The sequence below is a fragment of the Azolla caroliniana genome, unplaced genomic scaffold (genome assembly GCF_043228905.1).
Source record: "Azolla caroliniana isolate FFs.n. ecotype wild unplaced genomic scaffold, voAzoCaro1.0.p SCAF_14, whole genome shotgun sequence".
NCBI classification, from domain to species: domain Eukaryota; kingdom Viridiplantae; phylum Streptophyta; class Polypodiopsida; order Salviniales; family Salviniaceae; genus Azolla; species Azolla caroliniana.
In genome coordinates, this window is record NW_028230449.1 from 15,896,699 (window position 1) to 15,923,412 (window position 26,714).

Here is a 26,714-nt window from a genome sequence, read left to right on the forward strand (position 1 = left end):
TTTTAACCTACATAGGTTGATGGATATTCTATAAAGCCATCAGAAAACATAAATACGTAATCTCAGAAAGTCTGTACACAAGAATGCTTTAGAACTTCAACATAGCCTTTCAATCCATGTCTACTAAAAATATAAAAGTGTTAAGCACACTCTAATTGTACTGCAACCCTCAATATCACAAAATTTAGAACAAGATTTGTAACTCATCATTTGGACCATTTTGAGCATATTAAAAAAAAACATTGTTGAGGCATCAAGTAATCAATGTTTTTATATATTACAAACTTTCAAATTTTAAGGTCTTCTATTGGTAAAGTTCTTGAACATCAACAGTAATAAAGGTGACCAAAAAGGTGGTTTCCATAGCTAGCTAGCTATAACCTACTAGCATTATACTCTTTATACTAATAAGTTTACACAGAAAGACAGCTTGTGGGAGGACCATAGTTTCTACACATATATTGTATACAAGGCTAAGCTACATCAAGGTTAATAATTATTAGTTTTTACCCTTGAGACATTATTGAAGAAGTAAAAAACAAATATTGAAGAAGAAAAGGATCAGATGCGACACAAATATCGCAGACCAAACATTGAAGTGGGGGTGTATCTTTCAGGGTTCTCTTTGTAAGGTCAAGTTTGCAAAGGTGGTTTCCATAGCTAGCTAGCTATAACCTACTAGCATTATACTCTTTATACTAATAAGTTTACACAGAAGACAGCTTGTGGGAGGACCATAGTTTCTACACATATATTGTATACAAGGCTAAGCTACATCAAGGTTAATAATTATTAGTTTTTACCCTTGAGACATTATTGAAGAAGTAAAAAACAAATATTGAAGAAGAAAAGGATCAGATGCGACACAAATATCGCAGACCAAACATTGAAGTGGGGGTGTATCCTTCAGGGTTCTCTTTGTAAGGTCAAGTTTGCAAAGAGATATCTACTAGCAATTAAGTTGGTTTGATGCAAACATGGTTTGTATCAAGTTCCATAAGGCTTCCATTCTCCAATGATTATTTGGAATATGTATTAGATCAAGAATCTAAAATGACTAAAAAACAAGAATGTAAATTAGAATGCTACAACTGTGCATTTCATTCCAAAAAATATGCCAGTGTAAAAGAATTTTCATAATAAAATAATAGCATTACACAGGCTCGCTACAAGAAATGACCCCCATATACTCTGAATTACCCATACAAAGACAATGAACCGCAGGACCTGACATTAATATCTATACACAGGGCCACCTGAAGAAGATGGTGGGACAGGAGGCAAACGAGAAGGTATTCTTCTATTGGAATATATATCACCATTTTGTTCCGAGTCACTAAACCTTTGACTATGTCCTCCATTTGCAAATCCATTATTTACTGAGTTTTGATCTAAAGATCCCCGATAGTTAGCATTTCCAGCATCTTCAAATGCAACCCGCCAATCCTCACCCCTAGTGGAAACATCACTCTGTGATGGTGCTGGAAGCCCAATTGTTTTAGAAATTTTTAAGCCAAAAAAATAGCAAAATCAATGGTTCTGCAACTTTAGCTTACCTCCACTAGACCACCCAGTTGTTGAAGCGTGAGACTCACGCACACTTAATTGCCTTGTTAGACGAGAAAGCAAGGAAGATTGACGTCTAACTCGCTCACGGCGTCTCTTAACATCTTGATCCTCTTGCAAAAGCTCCTGAATAACTTCATTTGTTTTCGCACTGCATTACACAAAAAAGGGAGTCAATAACATATCATAATAAATTAAGCTACATATGTTGCCCACATTGCAACCCCACCAAGATTTACCTGATAGAGCTATAGAGTTGGTTGAGCATTGCATCTTTAGCTCTCTCAACTTGACACAGAACAACCGCCTGTGACAAAATTCAACATTAACCATGATGTAAACAAAATAATATCCTGAACAAATGAAAGAACAAAAAACTCACTTTAGGGATATTTGCTGCTAAACTGTTTAAAACAGCTTCGACATAATCCCGTACTTCTTGAGCCATCAGCTTCAAGTCTTCATCTGGATCAAGCGGCCTTCTCACAGCAGTATCCTGTAGAATTGTCAGTGAAATCTTATGGCCAAACTGAAGACACCCTCAAATTTCAGATTAAAACATTTGGGACACCAGAGTTATAGGTTTTATGTCTTCAGTTCATATATAGACAAAATTCACATACATAATTCATTGACATGTTTGGAATAACTTTAGTAACCCATTAGAAACAGAGATGAGCACACATACAAGTGAACCATCTGATAAACTTGTTCTCATTGTAGGGGTTGTGCCATTTGAGGAGCCTTTCACAGGGGAATTCCCTTTACCTCCCTGAGCTTTAATCAACAGTTTAGCCATCCATTCCTTTCTGTCTATGGCAGTCTCAGCCTTAAGTATTACTGCATGGTGTGCTGCAGATATCACTGTTGCCTTAGAATCATAAACTAACAGTAAAGCTTCGACACCCTAAAGCAAGTTAAACAAGCATACCTTTTACAACAGTCTTATATGACACTTTATTGCTAATTTTGAAGAAGAATCCTTCACTGGTGTCTTGTGCATTTCCTTTGTCCTTCTTAGAGCTCTTAGATTTTGATGGTGGCTGCGCCTCATCAGCACCTGTATCCTTATCGGACCACTCTTCAACAATACATTCCTGTACGTTATGTCATCATATCAACATAAATGAGTGTAAATCCTAGATAAACAAGAAGATAACGCATGGTTTAACCGAACTACCTCCAAGTTTATGACTCCTCTGAAAAGCTTCTCATCGGAACTTTTCGTATACCCAAGCTGTTGATAATAGAATCAAGATATCAGAGAGTTTATTTTGCTTTCCAAAACTAAAAAGCACGATTTTTTAGTGTAAATTACCTTTCCATTTTTCTCATTGAGAACAAACCAGCGTTTCTTCCAAGCAGTTGACTTCGTACTTTTTTTAAACAGATATCCTATATAAGATGTCAGCATGCAGAATATTAATATAAATCTGGATGATATTAAAACTAAAAGTTTCTACCTGGGCACAGTAAGTATTGGTCCATCTTCCATACAATTAAGTAAATAGACTTAAATTGTTAACAAAAGTAAATCACCGATGTCTGAGATTGATTACCTGCTGTCAGCTCCCCAGCAGCTCCAGCGGTTTGCAGTGATGATGTTTCTTTTGTATCCTTTTCTGTTGCTCCTTTGTCTTTCAACGATTTTAAACTCCCACCTGTTTGTGGGGGCGGTGTGGATGACTAGAAAGATATAAAACGTGCATCAAATCACCCATTTGTCAATTCAAACATACATGAAAGCATAGAAAACAATTCCAAAGCATGAAACAACCTTGATATAAGTGTTGTTAATATAGGGAAGGCATACCCTGTTCACGAGAGATTGCTCCATTTCTTGACCTTTTTTTGATGATCTTTGTTTTAGTTCATCTTCACGTCGTTGTCTGTCAATTCTGTGCAAAAAAATGAGCATGGACCTCAGAGTAATTATAGAAAAACTGCTTCTATTGTGGGCCCAAAGTACAGGGTGATTTCATTCCAGTGCCAATAAGGAGGTTTATTGCAAAGATATTCACCCAAACTATATAAATAATTTTTTATGAATCCGAAATTTCTATCTTTTGACCCAACATATCCAATCTTATACATCATGCAGAGTCAAATACAGGACTCAAGCTGATCAAATACAGGTTTCTCAACTGAGTGAGATCAAATCCAAGATCAAACTCAGTTTCCTAGTGGTGCAGCCAAAACTGCAGGTGGAACAATAGTTGCTAGATAACAATGGCAGCAAGTAATATGAAAGGAATGCCAGGAACTTAATACATGCGGTCCATATATAGATATATACAAGCATATGTAATGTACATATACATAAATAGGCAATCATTTCATATACATTCTAAATTTTATTTAAAATCAAGTCAAAAGAATTAGATAACTATACAAATATACATACATGCATATATTGTACTGAGTATGCAAATATACACATGATATATAAATATTATTATGAATATGAAAATAGAAAGAGATTAAAGAAAATTGATTTGTAAACCACAAACAGGTCCGACAATATTTGCAAATCTTCTATTTGATTCCTAATTCATGAGGAAAAACCTCAAATTAGTGCATTAATACCTCCGTTGAACTAATCGAATGAAGTGTTGCGGTGGTATAAAAGCTCTTTCCATATCGACTAGAGCGACAACCATCTTTTTTGACTCAGAACGGAAGTCATCAAGTGCTGCACTTGCTATTGCCACAACCTATATCAAACATTAATAGCTAAACGAATCTATGTGTTTAATTATACTCATACTAGAGATGATAGACATTGTTTTAATTTTACCTCTCTCTTGAAAGGAGGATATCTCCCCAAACCTGAAGTTGATGATGCAGCCGACGCAACAATATCAACTAGGATATGATGAACCTACACACAGGTATACCTAAAAGCATTTAGCAGATTTATAGTTTCTCAAAACTTTATACGTTATGCAATTTGCATACAGTCCACCTGGCTTCTTTGTGGGAGGGGATTTACCACCCTTAACATAGGACCAGAAGAGAGTCCATCGAGTACGCAGTTTGGGGGGTATAGAACATCAAGTAACATAGATGAGTGTCGAGACATTGCATGCAATCCAAAAGACAGGAACAGAGAACATTGATGATAACGGGAAGAACAGAAACGGGAAGTTCAAATGGAAGGAACCAGTCCAGAAGGATGAATTAAGAAAACTAAGGCATTTTAAATCATCTCAGGTCAGCAATAAAGTGGATTATGAAGAAAAATGAGAAAATACTAACAAATTAACATGTTTATGATATCCCCCTAAGTCGTCTGCATTATGGTCATCATTGGGAACAAAAGAAAAATATTCTTTATGACAAAGAAAAGATTAATACCAAAAACAGCATCCATGAGTAATGAATCCATTGAATACACACTCTGGATTCCTTGCAGGAGCAAGAATGTACATTTGGCAATATGTAAAAAGCTGTTTGACAATCCCATCCAAACTCCTCCAAGATATATTATGTTGGAACATAATCTAGTACAGTGGAAATGTGGAGACAGAGACAATCAAGAAGAGTTCATGGGTTTCCTCCAATCTCAGAAACAGAAAATGTAGAGAATCATTTGTACAGGTTAAAAACATGTGAAATTACATATTAAATAACAAATATGCACATTAAAATGAGATACCAGATATAATCTTCCACATGATGAGTTGGACACAATGGAAAACAACTGGAAATGGATATGCTGTGACATGGAACAAAATGATTTGATTCTGCTAATGTACCAGTATTAAATTTCCATATCGACTGGAGACCATACGATAAAGCATATGAAGATAAGGGAGATGCAGCACAGAGCACAGATTGCTTTAATATTTGCATCAAATATAGGATAAATAATGGCACTCACCTCATCAACACATTGGCGTCCAGGATCTTTGGCCAATTCCAAAACCTTGCGAACAAGTGCCCTAAGACCTTTCTCCGGAGATATGAGGTAAGGCTGATATCCATCTGCTTCCAAAACCACCTGATTTAAGGATGAAAAACAGGAGTTAAGTTATACCGAAGGCATGTCAACCTACAAGCCATAGAGTTGAAGTACATCCGGAAATGACAATTCTATAAATTATATTTTTGTGCAAGTTTGATGTTACCTTCTTGACATTGTTCAGGTCAAATAGGTCATTCAGAGGAAGCTGTTTTATCCTGCTGGGAAGGGCTCCTTCAAAACTTGTGACAACTTTCCAACTTCCACCCTGTAACAAAGCACCAAGTTTCACCTACCAATCCAAATGCAAACATAGATAATGATATAGCATACACGCAAGGCCCAAGCTATGTCCCTAATCAGAACTAATGGATTATAACAGAATATTGACAAAGCCAGGCACAATTCACAAATCAGAAATATCATGTACGTGTCATTTAAAAAACATCATTTGCTTAATTATCAATAATTGGTTGTTAGGCATTTCAGAAACATGGAAGTTTACTCTGCTTAGATGAAATGGAAATATACGAGTTATCTTAAGAAGACAAGAAGAATTCAGAATGTTGATTAGTCATGCTCTTCCTTGTACAATGTAAGACAGTTTCACATCAAAGCTAAGGTATGATAGATGGCCAGCAAATGTACTACCTCCACCAGCAGGATTCAATGGCTCTAGCCAACAATCTACTAATTCTACAAGCAGGATTCATTGACACATTGCGTATAAAATAGGTTATAGTATCTATCACACATAAAAAGAACCAGTTATGTTATACTGCCTTCCTGACAAAAGACAGCTAAACTCTAAATGAAAAGTTGGTAGTTTTCATCATTTCTCATAAAAGGAAGAGAACAGAATACAAAAGAATATATCATCAACGTATAATATTAGAATACCTCTCCTGTATTTATATGCTGAAGGAATTTGTCCTCAAACTCTCTGCACAACTCTAATGCTATAGCACGAGTACCTTCCGAAGTTTCCACCAATGATTCTCCTAATCGAACCAACTCCTCTTCCACTTCTTGGGTTCGTCCTTCAAGCCTGAAGATAAAGAGAAAATCATATAAACCCAAAAGCAAACATATAAAAGGCTCTATTGCCTTCTATTTTTCTTTCATGCTTCTTACACCATGGGGCTCATTACATGTAATAGATTGAATCTGCAAGAAAACTTTTCTACTCAGGCATGGTATATACTAATTTATCTCCTTGGTTTTAGACCAAATCTGTCACGGATTTCATCACAACTAAAGATGTGATAAATAGAAAAATACAGACATGAGAAATAATATATCCCTCTCAACTCCTGGCCAAACCACATTACAACATATTCCCGTACATACTCCTAAACTGGAGTCCATGGCCTGTTCCATATTTCACCATGTTATCTCTAAATTGAGACCACCAAATTAATTCACTATTGCACACCAACAAACAACTTCTGCATTATCACAAAATACAAGAACTTCAAGAACACACCCTGAAAGAATGCTTGGCAGGCGCAACTTCAGCCGTTTCTGTATCTGCTTTGCAAGTGTATCCATTAATGCATTTCTTCCTAGCTTAGATTGAGGGGCATTGGTAAGTATGGACTTCAAGTTTTCCATCTCTGCTCTCCATGCAGTCTCTAATGAGTTATCAGCACCAAGCGAACCGGAATGAGCAGCTGCAATAGACACAGATTGACCGATCAAGGCTACCCATGGAACATCAGATGTGATTGCTGGCCCTTGGCCTACTAGAAGTGCTTGAACAGCTGCAAGACTCCTGGAGTCAGAAGCTGCTTGATCAACTTTACTGATAACTCCAACTGTCCTTGACCCTATAGAGGAAACAACTCTTTCAGAATGACATTTTTTGTCAGATTTTAGAAATGTATTATTATCCTAACTAAAATTAGCTACCATCAGGATCCAAATCGTGTGCCAGCCGAAGACCTCGAGAGCTGGAAATTTCTGGAGCCTGGGATGCAGGAACAACTACAAGAAGAATTGAATCACTGTTCGCCGTGTACTGGTTCACCTATAGAAGCCAAACATTTAAGCAGCAGAATATTTTCTGAACATGCAATTTAGAGAGAGCTATGAGTATTCAATCACATATACTTGTAATAATCCGATGGAGAGAGCATAGCATCTTCAATCATATATACTTGTAAAAATCAGCATGAAGATTTTAAATTAAGGTTAAACACTACACACCATGGAGTCATCAGCTGCCCGTTGATCAAGACCAGGAAGATCAATCAACTTCAATGGAGGTGCTGTAAAACCCAGTCACAGAAAATATGAAGCATTTCAATATAAATTTTTAATAGATACATTCACAAGTTGCAGGAATTTTTCAGTTTTCAAGCTACAGCAAGTCACTGATTAAAAGTTAACCATATCAATGTAGTATATTAATGTGAAAAAGAAACATATGTAATTTTATAAAGAAAACAAATGGATGCACATCATATACATAACTTTGATTGGCTAAAATATATTTGAATAAAATTTAATAGAGAATGTAGAAAGTTTTGATTTCGGAATATAGTCTACATTCACATATACATCCTAATAAATATGTCACCTGTGCTTGAACGAAGCTTCAGCTGAATTTCTTCAGGCTGTCTTTTCCCAGAAGAGGACATCTGGATAGCTTTACTGAGTTTATCTTGCAAAGAATGACGAATCGTGCCTGGAATATTGCATCACAAATAATGGCTTGTCAGAGGGAAATCTTTACAAAACAAACATAGCTTCGGTACCTCATGGTACACATAAATGTGTAACCAGAAACACAAATACTAGGTTCATTCATGCATATGTATGTACAATGAGGTACACAAACAAATTCATATGGCATACACACATGTTCGTTATATATACAAGGATAAATAGATATTACCTATATATGCACATATATTTGGCCTCTACATACTAGCGGCACAAGAAAATCAAATCATCAACCCTCTGACTATAGAGTCAAAGAAGATAAGTGGGACACATGCAATGAGAATTCTGAGAATAGTCTACATTTCCAGCAAATGAGACCAAAAACGAATGTCATGTTTGTGTGCAAATACAAACATGTACAATGTCCATGCAAAGCTATACAGACACATTTGTACAGTATTCATTTGAGTGCCGATCTAGGTTCTACACAAATGTTTCTAATAAACTTGTATGTTGGAGAAGGCATCCTAGGGTTTCATATTAACCTCTGCCTCAACTGTAACTATTGTTGCTTAAGATTTTAATGATTTCAATAATGTTCACACACCAAATTACATCCCCAAGAAAATTTCAACGATTGTAATGTATCAGTTTTTGCATCATCATTTATTTATGTTTGGCATTCTCAGGTTTCTCATTAACATCTTATGTTTCAGGGTTGCCACTAATGTTTCTTATAGTGAGTTTCTTAAATATATTCACACTTTCATTGATGATTGGACATGACAAACTGCATCCTGAATGGATTATTATTATTGTCATGTATCAACTTTTAGTATCATATGCCTACAAGGCATTTCTGGATGTTATGTTTTTCCTTCTTGATAGTGTTTGAATCACCGATTATTGTTACCATCCTAGGGTTTTTCATCACCCTCTGGTTCAAACTGTAACAATTGTTGCTTTCATTAATATTGGCACACATTTGCGGTGCATCAGCATTTGGTTCCATATGCTTTCGAGGCAGTCTGTGAACATTGACCGTAAAAACGTTTTTGTTTCATCCGTTCAAATTTTCTTTCTTTCATGCATAGGTAGGAGTGTCACTAATATCACTATTATGAATTTGCAGCTATGATGCTTACTTGCGGAGACTTGTTGAGTCTTGTTTTCAATCTGTACAAGTAGCCCTTTACTAGTTAATGAGTCATCACGCTCCATATCAATAACAATAGGGGCTCTTGTTGCACCATTTTCTCCTGTTGGCTGCAAAAAGAAAAATAGTAATGCAGCTTTAACGATTAAAAATAACAAGCAAAATCCAAATGTGAGATATAGATGTCACAATCATTTAGGTATTTACTATTCATCAGTACAGAAAAATGACAATCAAAAGCATAAAGTGAATGTGACAATAATGACATCCCAAACATCTAAATGTTTACAATCCATCAAACCGTAATATTGGACATACCAGGACAGGATGCCCTATCAAACTATTGAGCACTGCTGACTTCCCAGCACCCTACAAAAAGAATACCACCCAGAAATTAGAATGAAGGCAAACAATTCAAATTTTCTAAGAAAGAAATTACACTCAACTGATAAATGGAAAATATATGACGTATAGATAATGTATGTTGTAAAATGTACACAATAAGCCACTAAAAGATGGTGACAAATTCATGTTACATGCAATCATCAGCTCATACAAAGAGATAACAAGTTATTACAGTATTGACACTGTACAATTGGCAAAAGATATTAACTTCTCGTTGCGGTGTTATAAGATGATGACACGGGCATGCTACATGACTTTTCCTCTTCAAAAGTGATTTAGACTGACCGAGTATGAGAATTACAATGTTCATATCGCGAATGAATCAAGCTGAATTTTCCTACTTGTCTGATTCCAAAAGAAATCAGACAATAGATCAAGCAGTTGCATCGGGAACATACCATGTTGCCTAGGGCCACAACACCAAGAAAACCAGATGCTTGCTTGGTCGAATCCTCGGGATCTTCATCTGAAAGAAGTGCTGAAGCTTGTCTCATTGAGTCAGCCAATTGTATCAGGCTCTCCATCTCGACAAGACAAAGTGTAAAAGCAAACACAGCTCTATGAAGAGCGAGCTGCTCTGCGTAAAGTTAAACCGACAAAAGAGCGAGAAAAAGATAAATCCACAGATTCTTATGTATACAACAGTTGTTGCAACGATTTTACACACTCTTTTCCTGTAGATTGTTTTTACCTGCAGAGGAAAATATATCGAGAAGGAGCTGATCGCATTAAGCATACATAACAGAAAACAATGGATGAAGAAATGGAAGGAGTAGGGATCTTTTACCAGAAAATGTCAAATTTGCTGCCTTGTCGCGATCATAAACTAGAGTGAGAGAGAGAGAAGATCGAGCGTTGCCTGTGAAGAGGAGAATGCGGAGAGGGGGTAGGGGAAGGAGGAGGAGGAGAAACGTTAGATCTGCGATCCGAAGTGGAGGATCTGAGAGATCGAAAAGGAAGAAGGAGACGGCGATGGCGATGGAGATGGAGATGGAGATGGAGACGGAGACGAAGGAGAGGATGCAGTGGGGCGATGACTGACTGACTCTCTCTCTCTCTCTCTCTCTCTCTGGACTGTCTGTGTCCCTCGGTGCTCAAACAAATAAAAAGGAAGAAGAAGACGAAGAAAGGATGAATGGATTCCTCAGTGTGTTAAAAAAGAAGAAGAGAAAAAACAAAGTTTTAACAAAAAAAACAATTCCTCTTCTTCTTCTTTTCCTCGGCTTTTTGAAAAACAAAAACACAAAGTAGGGAAAAAACAAACAAAGAGATGAAAAAAGAAGAAGCTTTGGCATCTTCTTCGGACAGGAGTAATTCCGGTGGCACGTCCGCGAGCTGAGCCGAGCTGAAACCCTGAAGAAATTTCATTGCGTATCAAGAAGCGCCACCCGAGACTTTGGACTCGACTGAAAAGGCCAGACAAAGAGACTGACAAACTGACAAAGACCTGACACATTGACCAAGACTAACGAACTGACAGACAAATAGACTCACAAATTTTGTGTGTGGGAGAGAGAGAGAGAGCGGTCGATCTGCTGACGAAAGATTGAGATTGCCAGCCTTCCCTTGTCTACTATAAGGTGGTTCTTTCTAGCATAAAGTCGTGCGTGTCAAAAGGAACAATTCAAGCTTGTTGTTGCCTCAGGGCCCCAGGAAGAGGTTGGCAAAAAAGATTGTCGATGTAGTCACTTGTCTTGTATACAACGTAGTTTCTCTAGTATGTGGTCATGCAAGGAACGATTCCAAAGTTTTGCCCAACGAGAAAGGTGAGATCAATTGATCTACCTATTCACGTAGATGAACATTCTCTAGGTTCAAAAGTATTGTGTCTCAAGTGACTTTACTTAGGCTCAAGTCCAACATGGTGTCTGTGTGTGTCTGTGTGTAGCAACATAGGTTCTTCTTTTGTAAACCTTCCCAATCATATCCTCCCAAATACATTTGTTCAAGTATGCATCTTAGTGGTGGATACTCGAGAAAAATGAGAGAGACACTTAACCTTTAATTGCAAATATTCTCAAAAAACAATATGTTTTCTCTTCAATGTATGTATATGTGTTCATGACTTAAATTTGAAAATTTCAATCCTTTGACAATAATGAATTTGTACATTCAATTGAAGATGAAAGAGTGGGGCTCTATCAAGGGGAGGAGGCAAATAGTCCATAAGCCTGAAGTGTGGACACATAGGAAGACATGTTGCTCCCATATAACAAAGTTTGTTGTCATATAATGAGTCAATGAAGTTGGTTTCGGGACTTAGGAACATTGATAGTTTGTTTGCCACAACATTGGGGAACAAACATAAATGTTTGATGAAGGGAAATGGGTGAGTGTTAAAAATCAAGGGAGTGAAATGAAGTACATCAACGATGCACTTCTAGCTTGATATTGTCTATGTCAAGGTTGGGGAGGATGTCTATTATCAATGGTGAAAGTCCACAACAATATGGGATGAGTAGTGTGGCAAGTGGAAAGAAACCACAATTCATTCATGTCAACAAATGTACAACATTAGATGCGGAAGAGGGTAATAGCATATTATATGCAAATTTACAACATCAATATTATGGATGTTGCATATGTATGATGTTATGCACGAGTTTTGTGACAAAGGTCCCCATGATGGGCAAGTCATGCTAGAAGTATTTCTCGCATGAGACTCAAAGCAATGTTCTTCTAGAATTGGTTCATGATTACCTTTGCAAAATACAACAAGTGGAATGTATTGCTTCTGCCTCATCACTAGTGATCATAATATGATGATGTGGATATATGTTTTTGAAGAGAAAGTTGTGTCATGGTTTTGGGAAGATTATTGGACAAGATTATATATAGATATGTATCATAAATGAGATGGTGTCCAAGAAGGGTTCACGTTATTGGGAACTAAAAGATGGGAATTGAGTAGTGGAGAAGTGATCAGATATAAAGTTGAAAGGTGTAATGAGTTTGCGGAATAAATAGTGTCGAATGGAATTCATGGGCATTGAAGGCTCTATATAATACACAAGAAAACAAAGTGGACAATGTTTAAAAACTGTCCATTGTCAAGATGGTTTAATGATACTCAAAGAAGTAAGGTTATGTGATTTCTATTCATTAATCCTTTTTCCGTTCTTTAACATTGCTTAATCTCTCCTTCAACTTCATTATCATTCTCTTTTTTATGCTCATCCTCTTGGCATCAAGACTAAAGATATGACTTATTGGATTAAGAAAATAAATTCCTATCACTCTAGTCTATTACCTTTCTTTTGTACACAGTCAATTAGAGAGCCAACATGTGATTGTTCTTGCTATATTCCATCCATCCATTGTAATTTTGCACAACAATATTTCTTATCTAATAATGGATGTCAAAAAGGCCATCCATCATGCGTAAGTATTTAAAGCCTCCAAAGTAGAGCCTTCTAGGGAAGTGGACAACCCAAAAAAAGAGTTATCTTGGAGGTATCTGAGACTGAGTTTGATCACTAGAAAGTGCATTTTCATAGGAAAAATTTGACTTCCAATCTAGGGACATGCCAAAATCCAAGCATCACATGTATGATCCAATGACTTCAAATGAACAAGCTATAAAGGGGCAAAGAAAGAACAAATTCATGGCAATGTGTGAATGCAAGGGAGTACAAGAGAGAAGGATTGATTAGAACCCACCAAAATGACAAGGAGGGGCGTGGGGGTCATGAGAACATTCATATACACGTGTTTTTGGACAAGTCTCAAAATTATGTTCAACGTCTCAAATGAAGAGAGAGTGGCGGAAGTAGAGCAAGGACTATCCACACGCCATTCAAGGGTCACAATGTTGAAGAGAAGGTATGTGGGTTTGATAATTGAAAGTGGTCTCCTCACCATCACATAATCATGGAAAGCCTCCAATGAACGTGGCGAGATCCCCCGTAAAAGTAAAAATAAATAAATCTATAAATCAAGTTTCAAAAGTTTCATAGGAATGTTTCGTTGGACAATGCGTAAGCATGCAGACTTAGTATATAAAGAGATCTCAGTTGATTGGGGCACCCTTCCCAATTGGTCCCGATGGAACGCGAGCTTGGATTGAAAATATATTTGGATTCAACGAAAGACATGCTTCTTCTGCCACCCTATCTCCCAAATCTACTCGATGTTCAAATCCAATTCAGAAGTCTAGGATTGATATTCAGCCCCAACTTAGTACAAATTCATGCATTTGGGGAATTAGTGGGGATGTGTTCATATTAGGGACCCTATACAGGAAAGTTGTGGGTCCCATTAGCTATATATGTTAGAATTATAAATCAATGATGTGGCATGTTCAAAGGGAGAAATTTGCGAAAATGTAAAGTTGAAACGACATGGTTTTTGGAAACCATAGCTCAAATAGTAAGAGCTAACGATTGGAGCACAAGGTTTAAGGGTTCAAAACCCCTTGAATGGAATGGATGGGAGGGTTTATCTCCAACGCATAGGGATGACAATGAAACATGCCACATATATGAACCTGTTGATGTACATTTTGCCAAAATGAAGGACCTATGCAAGGATAAGGACAATAAATGGATCGGTGCCTATTAAAAGAGACAATACCATTTTTAGTTTTCTAGAGCGATATCCAAAATGCTATATGATGAAGAAGAGAGTAAATATTGTCAAGTTCACAAGTTTTGGGAAATCAATGCCCAAGCTTTGTCTGCCAACCAAATCATGAGGTAGCAAATCACACGGGTGTGCTGTGTGTGGGAGGCCTACTACGATAGCATGGGCAATGTGGACATCGATCACACACTTGACACACTAAAACTCAAGGTACCAATATTTTTTAGTCTTAGTTCATTTTCTCTTAATTTTCCCACCCTAAATAAAAGGGTTTTCCAAATAATGTAATCCGGATAAAATCACATAACCAAAACTATTATAAGGGAGAAAACTAAAATTGCAATTCTCTTGAATGCCTTTAAATTTATATATTCAAATTGATTTAATGGTCTCTCTTATTATCTTACATGACATTGTTTTAGGGAATACGCGCCAAAGGAGAAAGCAAATGACTAATTTCCTTATTTTGCCGATGAGTTGATCATGTAGGTATGGCACATAAGACGTCTTGGCATGACTCTCCATGACAGAAAAATTGTTTTCCTTGAAACCTACAAAGACATACTCTAGTTCTTGGCTAAGGGGCTAATCGATGTATGCAACAGTTTTTATTGTAAAAGTGCTCGGTAAGGCTCTCCTTGAGAAGAACACGACTCTCCATGACAGAAAAATTGTTTTCCTTGAAACCTACAAAGACATACTCTAGTTATTGGCTAAGGGGCTAATCGATGTCTGCAACAGTTTTTATTGCAAAAGTGCTCGGTAAGGCTCTCCTTGAGAAGAACATGTTGGGGAACTATATGTTCCCACTAGCATCATTCCTTTAGCCAATGCTTAATCTTGGGAACGTGATTGACCATTGGGGTTTAATTTTTTCCATCATGTGGGATTTGTCCATATATGAATCTCTTTCACACACACACACAAGCTCAATTGTGTACACAAAACAGGAATCCCACGCACGTGTTCATGTGTTCGCTCCAGTGCACAGTGCATGTAACATTTTTACACATCCAAGCCGTGCGCATATTTGTGGAATCCAAGCACGCCACACATAGAGGGGGCACAACACGTTAAACGTGCTAGATCAAAACGTCACCCGCACACATGCACTCATGCATACGCACACACAGTGCTCATGCTCTCGTACACACGCGCACACACACGCACATGCGTATGGACGCACACACAAAGTGCACACGCTTACGAGGGGACGTGTTGAGAAAGGGAATCGTTTGTCGGAAGCACGGCCACATACCACGATCCTTAGTGGCAAATGCCACCGAATAATATCCATCTTCCCGAGGGGGTCCGGCTCGCTTTTCTCACACCCTAGCCACTGACTCTCTCTCTCTCTCTCTCTCTTTCGAGAGTGAGCGTGGGGTTTCCCGAGCGGCTAGCTTCTTTCACACTCTACTTACCTAGGATTTTCTTCTAGAGGCACACTTGCGGGGGCTGGCCGGCCGTGCGGCCTTTACGAAGTGTCCGGCCGGGGCCGCAGCCCGGACGCCCGCCCGCCCGCCCGCCAGCCCAATGGTGGCAACCTGAGCCGCTGCCATGGAAGTGCTCTCTCTCTCTCTCTCTCTCTGCTACGTTTCCTTCCTCGCCCCTCTGCTAACTAAGATCACGTTCCTCATACCCATATGGTTCTTCTTCTGTTCACCATCCTCCAAATCTAATTAGCTCAAGAAAGATCCCGTCTCGGTAATTCATGTAAATCCATTAAGCGATGCAGTTTTTCTTTTTCTTGTTTTTTTTCTGCTTGTTTTTGCTTGCAATGTTTGATAGGTCTTCTTTGATTTGCTCAAATTTCTTCCCCCCCCCCCCGTCGGTCCGATCACATTAGATGTGCTGGTTCTTTTCTTAATTCTTTACGGAAGTATTCTGTGATGAAATTCTACTAAAACCATGGCGTTTCCTTTCCCAGATCCATCGTCAAGGAATATTATCTTCAGTAAAGATAATATGGCCCGGCAGAAAACTAGCGAGAAAATCAGTTTTGGTGCGTTTAGATCCTTATTTGGCATCATCTAAAAGAATCAATGCGGCGAATCAGTTTGCAGAGTTCAAATCGTGATATATATACTAATTATGGACTCAGAAAAGCTGTCGTTTTCATGCTCAGATGATGATCTTGGGGATGATTTCATGTCTTCATGGAAGCCTGGGGAACCGTTATCTGCATATTTGAACTTTGACGATGATGAAGCAGCTCAAAAGAATAGTAAGAAATCGTTTTCCCTGGCCAAAATGTAAGTATGCCCGATCAATCCGTTCGGTTCGTTTTCTTCTCCCTATCCCTCTCTCTCTCTATATATACATATATTCTGGAAACTTGACTTTGAATCTTCGTTTAAAATTTCCTGCGTGATGCAGGGACATGGATTTCGATTTCGATCGCAGTTTGAATGCTCTATCAAGCTTTAATATTGATATGCCCGACCTTGACTTTCCCATCCGATCAGTTTCTAAAACAAGAGACAGTGCCAAAGCGGAGCAGAAGACGCGCGACACCAGCAAGAAAGGAAATTCGAAATTCTGTTTCGAGTTCAACGGGTATGGCTAATCTCTAGGCGTTTCTCTGAGTTGTAAAGCTAAGGAGTTCCTTTCTATGGATGGGGTGTCAGTCGAAGAGGAAACTCTGAGAACTTAGCAAAACGTGACTGTATAATTAATTGCAAATCTGTTCGATCACGTTTTCTTACGCGCGCAGGCTTGATGATTTTGATTTGGACGACACACTGAAGACAAATAAAGATCCAAAAAGCAAAACGTCTCTGCAGAACGAAAAGGAAGATTTTGGCCCACCTGATGCAGGTGGTAAATATGGCGGCAAAAAGGCGGAGTCACTCAATAATCTGTTTGAATATGACGAAAAAGAAACAAGTATAGGCAAGCATCTTAACCTTCAAAATCAGAAACAAGATCCAATAGCTGATGAACTAATGGCTGCTACAAGCATAGATCACAATGGAAGTGGTAGAATTCAGAGAGGAGATCCAACATCTGACAGAAGAAGATCCCTTACCTTCTCTAGTGATAAAATATCCCAAACTAAACGTACTCTAAGTATCCATGACTCTCACGAACAAACGTCCATGGAATCTGACGATTGTCCATCAGCAAAAAGGAGGACTAGCAGTTATGCAACGTCTTCAGCCAATGCAGCTACTGCAGAGATAGTTAGTGCTGATGAGAAAGAAATTTTAGGTGATCACTGCGTATATATATAGTGTTTTTTTTGCTGTATTCCTTAAATTGGTTTTTGGAACCTCAGTAACTGCAATCATTTCCGATTGTCATCATTTAGAATTGCGTCTTCTTTCTGCACATTTCTTTGGTTTCTTCAAGGTTCATACTTTGATACTGTTTATATGACATCGAGCACAAAGAGAGAACACCTATTGAGCTGGATAGTGGATGCATACAATTGCTCCCAAAGCAGCCGGAATCTCCAAAACTTAGTCCAAAGCAAGAAAATAGAAAGCAGCACATAGAGAAGTTAAGTGAAAACAACCATGAAGCTGAAGCCACCTCGGACACGTTACCACCTTCTGAGGTGGAAGCAGTAAAACTGAATGAAATCAAATCAGAAATCAGGTTTAATACTTTTGTTATATGATGACGATCTTATTTATTTAGAAACACTCTTGTTAAAAGGTTCTTATTAACACTGAAGAGAAATAGCTTCTTGTGCCACTCATATTGAAAGTCCTCTTTTGCATTTCAATAGTAGGTCATTATAGATCTGAACAGAAATAAAAATAACACTGAGTCCGATTATTGCTTTAGTAAAAGATCAGGGACACCTCAAGAAGAAACGCCATCACCACACAGAATAACCACAAAGGGTTTGCAAGAGAGTGTTGGAATCAGGACATTGAAAACGCTAGCACAATCAGGCATCTGTACAAAATCCAGATTTAATAGGTACCAATTTGTTTTCTCCAGATAATGTGTCAATAGTTATGATACTTTAACAAGTAAATATCTGTCTTGGGCCTTTCCAGCCAACAAGTAAAAATTTCCAATGGTAGTTGTCATCCCCAACAGAAGTACAACTTGGAAAACGCTGAAATTGTGGAGAAATTACCCCAGAATATGCAAGCAAAACGGTAAGCATTCTCTATTGATAATGGTGCAAAGTATGCCATGAAATTATAACGATTTCTGTATTCTTATTTGTCCTCACTACCTTTGAAATTATTGAAAATGTTTGGGTATTCACAAATCTGTTCTTCACGTGATCTGCAACCGTTGTAATTTACACAGTTAATGATATGGGGAAATGTCTTCTCAGATATTCAATGCATTGAAACATAATACATAACTATATGAGTGGATTTTCTCAATTAATTGTTCTCTGTGGAATTTCTATTTAAATGTAAGCTCTGGTACTTGAAGTTGGCATCGGAAGAACTTTCTACCAGGTACTTAGATTCATACATAATGTTCTATGGTTAGTAGTTTTTTTCGAAACGTTTATCGTCTTTCCCTATTCTAGACAATCATCCGTTGCTTGACGCATATAGTGTTTGCAGGTAAATTTCAAAAGCATTATTTAAATGTCCAAAGTACACTTGAAATTGTCTTGTTCAGGATTGACACATTCCTTTTTATATTTTCTATTTCTTTTACAAGACAACAAAATCAATATTGAGATAAAAGCTACATAGCAAATCTATGCTGGAAAAATGAGGGGTTGTTCCAAGAATAGAGTTTTTTTGTACTATCAAACGTTCTCTCTATAATAAAATGCCTTACTTGTTTAGAGAGGAGGAGATTGATTGATTATAAGGCATGGTAATTAAACAGGAAGTTCGATGCAAATATACAGACATCAGATTCTCTTGCACACTCAGATGCAATCAACAAATTGATTGCAGACGCAGAAGCAGAATCATCCGATTCATTGAGCTCAAAGAAACAATGCAGGGAACCATGCACTAACCTACCTAAAAACAACATTCAATCTAGGAACAACCTCGTCTTGAAATCTTCCCTAAATCTGGCTCCTAAGAGGCTTCTCCAAGGTGGCCAGACTCCGAGTAAGATAGAGAAGACGTTGACACTTCAATCTTCAAGGTTTGCGAACGCTCATTGTCTTCTGACCTTAAGGTTAATAATTGTGTAAGGTTAAATAGCTATTCAGAGGCAAACCTTGGTGATTCCTATTGATTACAGATCAGATATGGCTATTGATCCAAAGAGAATCACTGTCAAATCTCCTACTGTACCTACACAAAATGACGCTGCTCAGATGGGGGTCAATGCTTTAGCTGGATCGCTCCAGAAATCTTCATTTCCATCTGCATCACTTCAACCAAACAAAAGACACATAGACCAGGTCGATTGCTACTGATACAGAAAAAATGCTTAATCTATCCCAATGCTGATTCGAAAATATGTAATGAAATGTGAAATCAAGCAATATGACATCTTCCCAGGAAAATTCTCTCCTTGGAAAGAGCAAGTCTAATGCAGGAAATGGACTAATTGGCAGCACTAAGACTAGCTCAGCGGGTCATTCTCTTTTGGGCAGGACAAAGTCTACTGGACTTCTGCGGTAAAATCACTGGAAACAAAATAAGAAGCTTACTGCTTTAATCCAATCAATATAAGTCTATAATTGTCTTTATAATCTCAATCGAGTGGCATTATTCTGAGTACAGAGAGGCTTCTGAAAAAGCATTTAAATTCAATTTCGAAGGCAAGAAAGATATAGTTGCACGGATCAATGCTAATTCTGAAGCAAGAACAGAAGAAGATAATAAGATGGAAATTAAGGTGCGAAGTCTAGGTCAAAGGGATCATTTAAATATGGATTTGATCGGAGCTGGAATTTTACTGACAGAATAGTTCACATGATGCAAAGGTGCAAGTTCCTGTAACAGATAAGTTCTCCACGGATCAAGTACAGGCTGGCATCAAATTAGAAGAACAGCTAGTAGATGCGGAAACTCTGAAAGGTCGCTTCATCAATACGGTTCCAGATAAACTCTCTGGTGATCATGATGAGGCTTACATGAAATCAGTAATTGAGAAAGACAGAGGAGGATCGGCATTAAAAGTAATCAAAGAAGATGGCAATCGCCACCATTCTCGGCCAGCTGTGGCTACAGATTCATATGCTTTGAAGGATTTATATGGTTATGGAATAGCCGAGGAGAAGGCTGAAAGTTATGCAAATCGCCTTGATCATGTACTTCCCATTTTGTTTTTCAAACTTCACATTTGGGTTTCCAATTTCATTTAATTGACTGAAAGAGGTTGATTGGCAACAGCTTCTGAAGCTGTTGAAGGAGAAGCAGGAAGAGGCCATGGATTTACACGTAAGAGCGCTGGTCATCAACAACACCTTCCTGGTCCTCAATAATCCAGCCGACCAAGACAAGATATCCATCCTTTTTCTCCATTAAAAACAAACATAAACAAATCTGTGTGAGCTTGAGTCCCTATCTGTCTATAAAGCTTTTTTCTTTGGTAATTTGGTGCATACGGTGTCTACCTACGTATGGATATAAAGTTTTTTTTCTTTAGGTAATTTGGTGCATACAGTGTCTATCTAAGATTTTATTCTTTAGTAAATTGCTGCATTTAAGTGTCTTATCTATGCATGTATATAAAGCTTTTTTCTTTATAGTAAATTAGTGCATAAAGTGAGATTTTAGCTTGAGTGCCTGATATAAAACTTTTCCCTTTTTCCTTTAATTAATTAGTGCATAACTACATAGAGTCACATTTGAACGTGAGTGCAATGTATGTATGAATGTATACGAAGTATTTTTCTTGTTGTTGTTAACCTTATATCTGTAAATTGGATGGAATGAATACATCGAGAAGATTGTGAAGCACATCCAAGAGAAGCTACATGGGGCAACCACTCTATATCGCGGAGGCGAGCTGACCATTTCCGTTGGAGATAATAATAGATAGTAGATATCATTGGAATACAAAGGATTCTGAAGGATAGAGGGAAAGGTTATCGGGTTTCTCCCCATACTTCATCCATACCGATAATCTCCCCATACTTCATTCATACCGATAAGGATGTCGATTATTAGTACACTTTGACTCAATAATGTAGCACATATATTTGGTCAATTTTATGCATCCATATTTTTGCTTTGTTTATGTGTATGTAATGTTTTACTTTGATAATTGCACCTCCAAATGCAATATCTTTTGTCAATGTATCTTTTTGACGTTGTATTTGTCGCATAAGAAACACTAACATTTAAGGATAGAATGATTAAAAAAACAGGCAAGCATGTAACTTATATACTTTTGAGTAACCTAGATGGTAATATATGGCAAACCACAAATCTAAATGTTGTTAAATGTTGCATTGAGATATATATACAACTATACCTCTAGTGAGGACATTTTATCTACGAAACAGAATAGATGGATGTGAGAGATATCTATAGAATAATGGAGAGGTGAGAAATTGGATTTCGAACCCAAGACATAGTGCTAATAATGTAATGACTTACCACTAGTGTAAGCCAATTACAACAAGAAAAAAAGAGTGACCATATATGTTGTGTGGAATCATCTAGCAACCCCTAAGTGCCTAGGCGAGTTGGAATATTGGACTTATCTAGGCATATGATGGCTCATAGATTTCATTATTACAAGACGTGTTTAGACTCACAACCACAAATACCTATTGTTCAATATTCATTGAGAATAAAGGTTTAACATATGGGAGGATAACGATTAAGGCTTCATGATGGCAATTATTGAATGGATGTATTTCACTTAAGATTCATGGCTCTTCATGTGTTCAATACTTGGTTATCTCATGGCAAAAAACACTCTTTTTATGTGTATGGAATCCATCATCTAGTAGAGAGCATTGTAATTCTTTGCAAAAACAGTTAGTACTTGTCTTCTAAGTTATTATGTTGGCGTGGAAAGGAGAGATCGCACTCTTAGTTTAATCGTTTGTTTCGTTTTGGGGTCAAAGAGATGGGAGATGTAGTTGAAGCCCCATCTCAAAGAATTTTGGAGTTTGTTGAAGCGCGACAATTATTACACATCGTACATAATTATGGGTTTATTTGGCAACAATTACAAAATATTGCATGGATGCAAGGTCCTTTACCTTTACAAACAGGAGAACACACACGGATTGATTGGTGTTTACGGGGTCATACGTCATTTTTACAAGTGATTGCTAATCTTTTCTATCATTGCTTTGTCAAGTCACTTGGATTGCTATCATCTAAGGTTGAAGAAGAATGGAAAATACACAAATCTGATCATGGGTAGTGGCAGATCGTAAAATGTTGTTGGCAGTCTAAATTGCCACTTGTAGCAAAGGTCTTCATTTGGGGAGTTTTGATTGGAGGATTTGCCTTTGGGATTAGCTCTAAAGCGTCGTGGACTGGACTAGCAACGAGTAATTGCTTCGTTTGCATTGTTGAAATGGAAGATAATACTCATCATTTTATACGATGTCCGATTGCTTGTAAGATTTGGAGTTACATTTCTAAAAATTGACAAGTTTTATCACGGTGTTATTTGACTTGAGACAATGGGTGTTTGCACAATTTACGCAGGTTGACCCAAAATCAATGTTATTTAACTTGAGACAGTGGGTGTTAGCACAATTTACACATGTTGATCCAAAATCAGAGATGGCAATCGTTTTCCAATTTCTGAGGTATTGGGGATTGTGTCATAATTAATAGTCAGGATAGTTCGGTTTGAACCGAACCGAACCGCGAAACCATGGCTTAATGGTTTAAACGCTTCGGTTTAAGGTCATGTTTTTTTAAACGGTTCGGTTTGGTTTCAACAATTAGAAACCATGGTTTAAACGATTTAACAGTTTTATATTTTTAATTTTTAAAAATTTTTAAAAACTTGTTTTTAAAGAATCTTTTCATTTTCAGGCCTTATTCTCACATTTTAGGAAAATCTTTAAAATTTTGAAAATGTAAAATTTAAATTAATGAAATGTTTTAAATTTGAATTTTGACCTAAGTTGAAAACCAAAACCGAACCACGAAACCACGGTTTTAACAGTTTCGTGGTTTGGTTTGGTTCAGTTCAAGTTTCAAAAAATTTAAATGGTTCGATTTTGACACTCTCAAACCGAACCAAACTATTGCCGATTGTTAGTCATAATTGGGATATGCGGAATGCTTTTGTATTTGATGGTAGGCATGGAGTCAAAGCATATCTGGGAAAGTTAAAGGGAGTACGAATGTGACAATTTTCTTTATTGGAGCAAGTGGGAAATTCAATTCTTTCCTCACTGGAGTGTTCTTCTTTTGCCAATTGTACTCTATTGTGATGCCCATTGTAAGTATTGTAAGTATGTAGTGTTTTTCACACACATTTATTAATATAATTGTGTTTGTCTTGCCTATTGTAGTCTATTGTGACGCCCACATTGTAATATGTATTGTAACTTGTACATATGTAGTGTTTTTCACACACATATATTAACACACACATTTATTAATATAATTGTGTGTTTTTGCCAAAAACACAAAAAGAGAGAGTAAGAGAGAGAAAGAAAGAAAGAAAGAAAGAAAGATATATTAACGTCTTGTAAGGCCAAAAATTGGCCCATGAGACAAATGGTTACAACAAAAGATGGGATACTTTTTTTGGAAAAAAAAAGAAAAGAAAAATTGGCCCATGACACAAATGGTTTAAAAAAAAGGGATATTTTTTTTTGGAAAAAAAAGAAAAAAAGAAAAGAAAAGAAAAGAAAAAAAAGGGATATTTACCTATTCATCGAAAATACAAAATAAAAATAGAGTTTTAAGCTAAATAGTGAGAAACATACTAAGAGAGAGACAGAAAGAGTAAGAGAGAGATAGAAACAGAGTGAGAGAGAGACAGAAAGAGTGAGAGAGAGAAAGAGAGATAGATAGAAACAGAGAGAGAGAGAGAGAGAGAGAGAGAGAGATGTCCCTGAATCATACATATATTTGTGTGAGCATGATATAGTGTTTCGCTGCAGTAATGGATATGAAATGAGACGTCAAAATTGGCATTGGAATTCTATGAGATGTATGTGTATCGCAGTTGCAGAGCATGGCTGCTGCTTGTCTCCTACCTTCAACACATTTCGATCACAGCAGCAGGAGCTCGGTACAACAACCATCACCACCGTCTTTGTTGTCATCCTCCTCCTCATTTTCTTTGCCTTCATGGACCCAAAAGTTGAAAGGAAAGGCATCCCAGGAGAGGTCAAATCCTGGAATTCTCCATGGACTGGTACGTCTAGATCGGAACTCTCTTTTAGACCTTATCAAATCCTGTGGGAAACGAAAAGACCTGTACACGGCCAAATTGATCCATGCCCATGTCCTAAACAATGACGTGTTATCAAAGGACACTTGTATTAGCAATGCCTTGCTTACCATGTATACCAAATGTGGGGCTTTCTGTGAAGCACTAGATGTGTTTCAACATACTCCTTCTCGGAATATTGTGTCGTGGAATTCACTCATATCTGGATATGCTCAGCTAGGGTTTGGTCATGAAGCTCTCCATTGTTTCAAACAGATGAAACATGAGACTAATTTGACCCCAAATGCAGTTACCTTTATTTGTGTTTTGAAAGCTTGCAGCAGCATACGGTGTGCTGAGATGGGAGAAGAGATATATGCAGAGGTGAGAAAGAAGGGACTATTAGAGGAAAACATTATATTAGGGAATGCAGTGTTGGATATGTATTCCAAATGTAACATGCTCACAAAAGCACAACGAGTTTTTGATGAGCTCCTGACTCGGGATGTCGTATCGTGGAATTCAATGATCACTGCATATAACCAACATGGGCTTAGTAATGAAGCTCTCAAATGCTTCAGAAAAATGCAAGAGGAGGCCCTTTCTCCTGATTTGATCACATACATTTGCGTTTTGAAAGCTTGTGGTAGCATAAAATCTCTCAGAATGGGAGAAGAGATATATGTAACAGCTACAAAGCAGAGCATATTGAAAGATAATATCTTGTTTGGTACTGCATTAGTGGATATGTACGGAAAATGTGGAAGGGTTAGAAATGCACAAGAAGTATTCGATGAGCTTCCAATGTGGAATGTTGCTTCTTGGACTGCATTGATGGCTGGTTATGTTCAAGAAGGGCTTGCTGATGAAGCTCTAACCTGCTTTGTGAAGATGCAGAAAGAGGGCTTCTCTCCAGATGCCATCACTTTTGTGTCTGTTTTGAAAGCTTGTGGAAGTGCCGGATTCCTGGAAATGGGAGAAGACATACACACTGAAATCAGCAAGCAAGGTTTGTTAGAAAAAGATATTTTCCTTGGTACTGCGCTGGTAGATATGTATGCCAAATGTGGTGTGCTCCAAAAGGCACGAGAAGTCTTCCATGAGCTTTCTATGCAAAATGTCACATCCTGCACAGCGTTAATGGCTGGGTATGCCCTCTTGGGCAAGGAGAAAAAGGTTTTTGACTTGTTCAGGGAAATGGTAGCAGAAGGTATGACTCCAGATCTGGTTATTTTTGTGGTTTTGTTGAGTGCATGCAGTCATGGAGGTCGAGTGGAAGAGGGCCGAACAATCTTTTATGGTACACACACTTTCTACTGTTCAGTACCAGCTATCGAACTGAACAACTGTATGGTTGACCTTCTTAGTGGTGCTGGGCATTTTGATCAAGCATTAGAACTGATTGAAAAAGTTCCATCTTCTGATCGTCTTGAATTGTGGCTTTCTCTGTTAGGTGCTTGTCAGAAGTGGGCAAATATAGAACTCGGGGAGTGGACCTTTCGGCAAATACTACAACTGGATGAGAGATGTGCTGCTGCATATGTCTGCATGGGAAACATATTTGCAGCTGCTGGCATGCACAAGGAAGCAAAACATGTGCTTCTCCGAGAAACAAAAGTGCAGTTGTGAAAGGTGTGTGGACTGACAACAAATGTGAAGCCCAGGGGTTGGACCTTCAAACATTAAGAATTATCAAGCAAATGAGTTATTTCTTTTGAATGAAAATTTAATGTTGAAGATGTTATCCAGAGCCATGTGGAAGAAGCAGTATGCAAGATAGAATGCACTAGAAATATGATTCTGATATTTGGAGTGGATGACAATAATCATTTAAAATCTATTAAATGCGGATGTCGTAAATGTAAACCTTGCTGTTCTGTTGTCGTTTTGATTAGAGGTGAAAGGGCTTGCAAGAGTGACAACATGAGTCACCATCTGCATCACATTGCATTGTTGGATGTAAGTGAAATTGTAGTTTTTATCCACATTCTTGTGAGGGGGTGATTGAAGCATTGCGCGAAGAAGGTTTCGAAATCAATGGAATCACGAGAACACACATGGAAGTAAGGATGACTTAATGGTCATTCAACTTCATGCATATTAGGATTGAGATATCGT

The 26,714-nt window shown here is 37.7% G+C and overlaps 4 protein-coding genes across 6 annotated transcripts; 3 read left to right on the top strand and 1 right to left on the bottom strand.

Moving 5' to 3' along the window:
* Window positions 1–1,008: 1,008 nt before the first annotated feature.
* On the bottom strand, window positions 1,009–10,806 carry LOC147855596 (dynamin-2B-like). 2 transcript variants are annotated; one of them, XM_087330025.1, is made up of 23 exons: window positions 10,546–10,805; window positions 10,157–10,449; window positions 9,672–9,722; window positions 9,343–9,463; window positions 8,112–8,219; window positions 7,739–7,800; window positions 7,442–7,559; window positions 7,017–7,359; window positions 6,431–6,578; window positions 5,697–5,798; window positions 5,450–5,569; window positions 4,364–4,447; window positions 4,153–4,280; window positions 3,380–3,464; window positions 3,126–3,252; window positions 2,885–2,961; window positions 2,747–2,803; window positions 2,498–2,663; window positions 2,255–2,418; window positions 1,949–2,062; window positions 1,806–1,873; window positions 1,557–1,717; window positions 1,009–1,481 (listed from the first exon to the last, which is right to left on the bottom strand). In XM_087330025.1, exons 2-23 carry the CDS (start codon window positions 10,280–10,282, stop codon window positions 1,234–1,236), a joined length of 2,778 nt encoding a protein of 925 aa, XP_087186151.1. In that variant the 5' UTR covers window positions 10,283–10,449; window positions 10,546–10,805; the 3' UTR covers window positions 1,009–1,233. The 2 variants fall into 2 exon arrangements, with proteins under 2 accessions (XP_087186151.1, XP_087186152.1); XM_087330026.1 differs by having other exon boundaries at window positions 1,331–1,470; window positions 10,546–10,806.
* A 5,441-nt stretch (window positions 10,807–16,247) lies between these two features.
* LOC147855597 (uncharacterized) lies at window positions 16,248–19,233 on the top strand. Its single transcript, XM_087330651.1, has 6 exons — window positions 16,248–16,341; window positions 16,465–16,591; window positions 16,716–16,895; window positions 17,053–17,560; window positions 17,725–18,454; window positions 19,155–19,233. The coding sequence occupies exons 1-5, from the start codon at window positions 16,248–16,250 to the stop codon at window positions 17,959–17,961; spliced, it is 1,146 nt and encodes a 381-aa protein (XP_087186777.1). The 3' UTR covers window positions 17,962–18,454; window positions 19,155–19,233.
* A 76-nt stretch (window positions 19,234–19,309) lies between these two features.
* On the top strand, window positions 19,310–21,353 carry LOC147855598 (uncharacterized). The gene is made up of 6 exons (XM_087330652.1): window positions 19,310–19,424; window positions 19,524–19,905; window positions 20,012–20,126; window positions 20,215–20,541; window positions 20,624–20,734; window positions 21,174–21,353. The coding sequence occupies exons 2-6, from the start codon at window positions 19,772–19,774 to the stop codon at window positions 21,273–21,275; spliced, it is 789 nt and encodes a 262-aa protein (XP_087186778.1). The 5' UTR covers window positions 19,310–19,424; window positions 19,524–19,771; the 3' UTR covers window positions 21,276–21,353.
* A 2,893-nt stretch (window positions 21,354–24,246) lies between these two features.
* On the top strand, window positions 24,247–26,338 carry LOC147855599 (pentatricopeptide repeat-containing protein At2g13600-like). 2 transcript variants are annotated; one of them, XM_087330502.1, is made up of 2 exons: window positions 24,247–25,944; window positions 26,050–26,338. In XM_087330502.1, exons 1-2 carry the CDS (start codon window positions 24,399–24,401, stop codon window positions 26,223–26,225), a joined length of 1,722 nt encoding a protein of 573 aa, XP_087186628.1. In that variant the 5' UTR covers window positions 24,247–24,398; the 3' UTR covers window positions 26,226–26,338. The 2 variants fall into 2 exon arrangements, with proteins under 2 accessions (XP_087186628.1, XP_087186629.1); XM_087330503.1 differs by having other exon boundaries at window positions 24,247–25,806.
* The last annotated feature ends 376 nt before the right edge of the window (window positions 26,339–26,714 follow it).

Bases quoted from the DNA above. Each gene is read 5' to 3' on its own strand.
- LOC147855596 (XM_087330025.1), bottom strand. From the start codon at position 10,282: ATGGAGAGCCTGATACAATTGGCTGACTCAATGAGACAAGCTTCAGCA. The intron at 9,464-9,671 runs GTATGTCCAATA...TTCTTTTTGCAG, and splicing joins TGATAGGGCATCCTGTCCTG to CCAACAGGAGAAAATGGTGC. The intron at 3,253-3,379 runs GTATGCCTTCCC...ATATCTTTCTAG, and splicing joins AGCAATCTCTCGTGAACAGG to TCATCCACACCGCCCCCACA.
- LOC147855597 (XM_087330651.1), top strand. From the start codon at position 16,248: ATGGCGTTTCCTTTCCCAGATCCATCGTCAAGGAATATTATCTTCAGT. The intron at 16,342-16,464 runs GTGCGTTTAGAT...TTTCATGCTCAG, and splicing joins TAGCGAGAAAATCAGTTTTG to ATGATGATCTTGGGGATGAT. The intron at 17,561-17,724 runs GTATATATATAG...TATGACATCGAG, and splicing joins AAATTTTAGGTGATCACTGC to CACAAAGAGAGAACACCTAT.
- LOC147855598 (XM_087330652.1), top strand. From the start codon at position 19,772: ATGACATCTTCCCAGGAAAATTCTCTCCTTGGAAAGAGCAAGTCTAAT. The intron at 20,127-20,214 runs GTGCGAAGTCTA...CATGATGCAAAG, and splicing joins ATAATAAGATGGAAATTAAG to GTGCAAGTTCCTGTAACAGA. The intron at 20,735-21,173 runs ATATCCATCCTT...TGGAATGAATAC, and splicing joins ATCCAGCCGACCAAGACAAG to ATCGAGAAGATTGTGAAGCA.
- LOC147855599 (XM_087330502.1), top strand. From the start codon at position 24,399: ATGGCTGCTGCTTGTCTCCTACCTTCAACACATTTCGATCACAGCAGC. The intron at 25,945-26,049 runs GTATGGTTGACC...TTTCTCTGTTAG, and splicing joins AGCTATCGAACTGAACAACT to GTGCTTGTCAGAAGTGGGCA.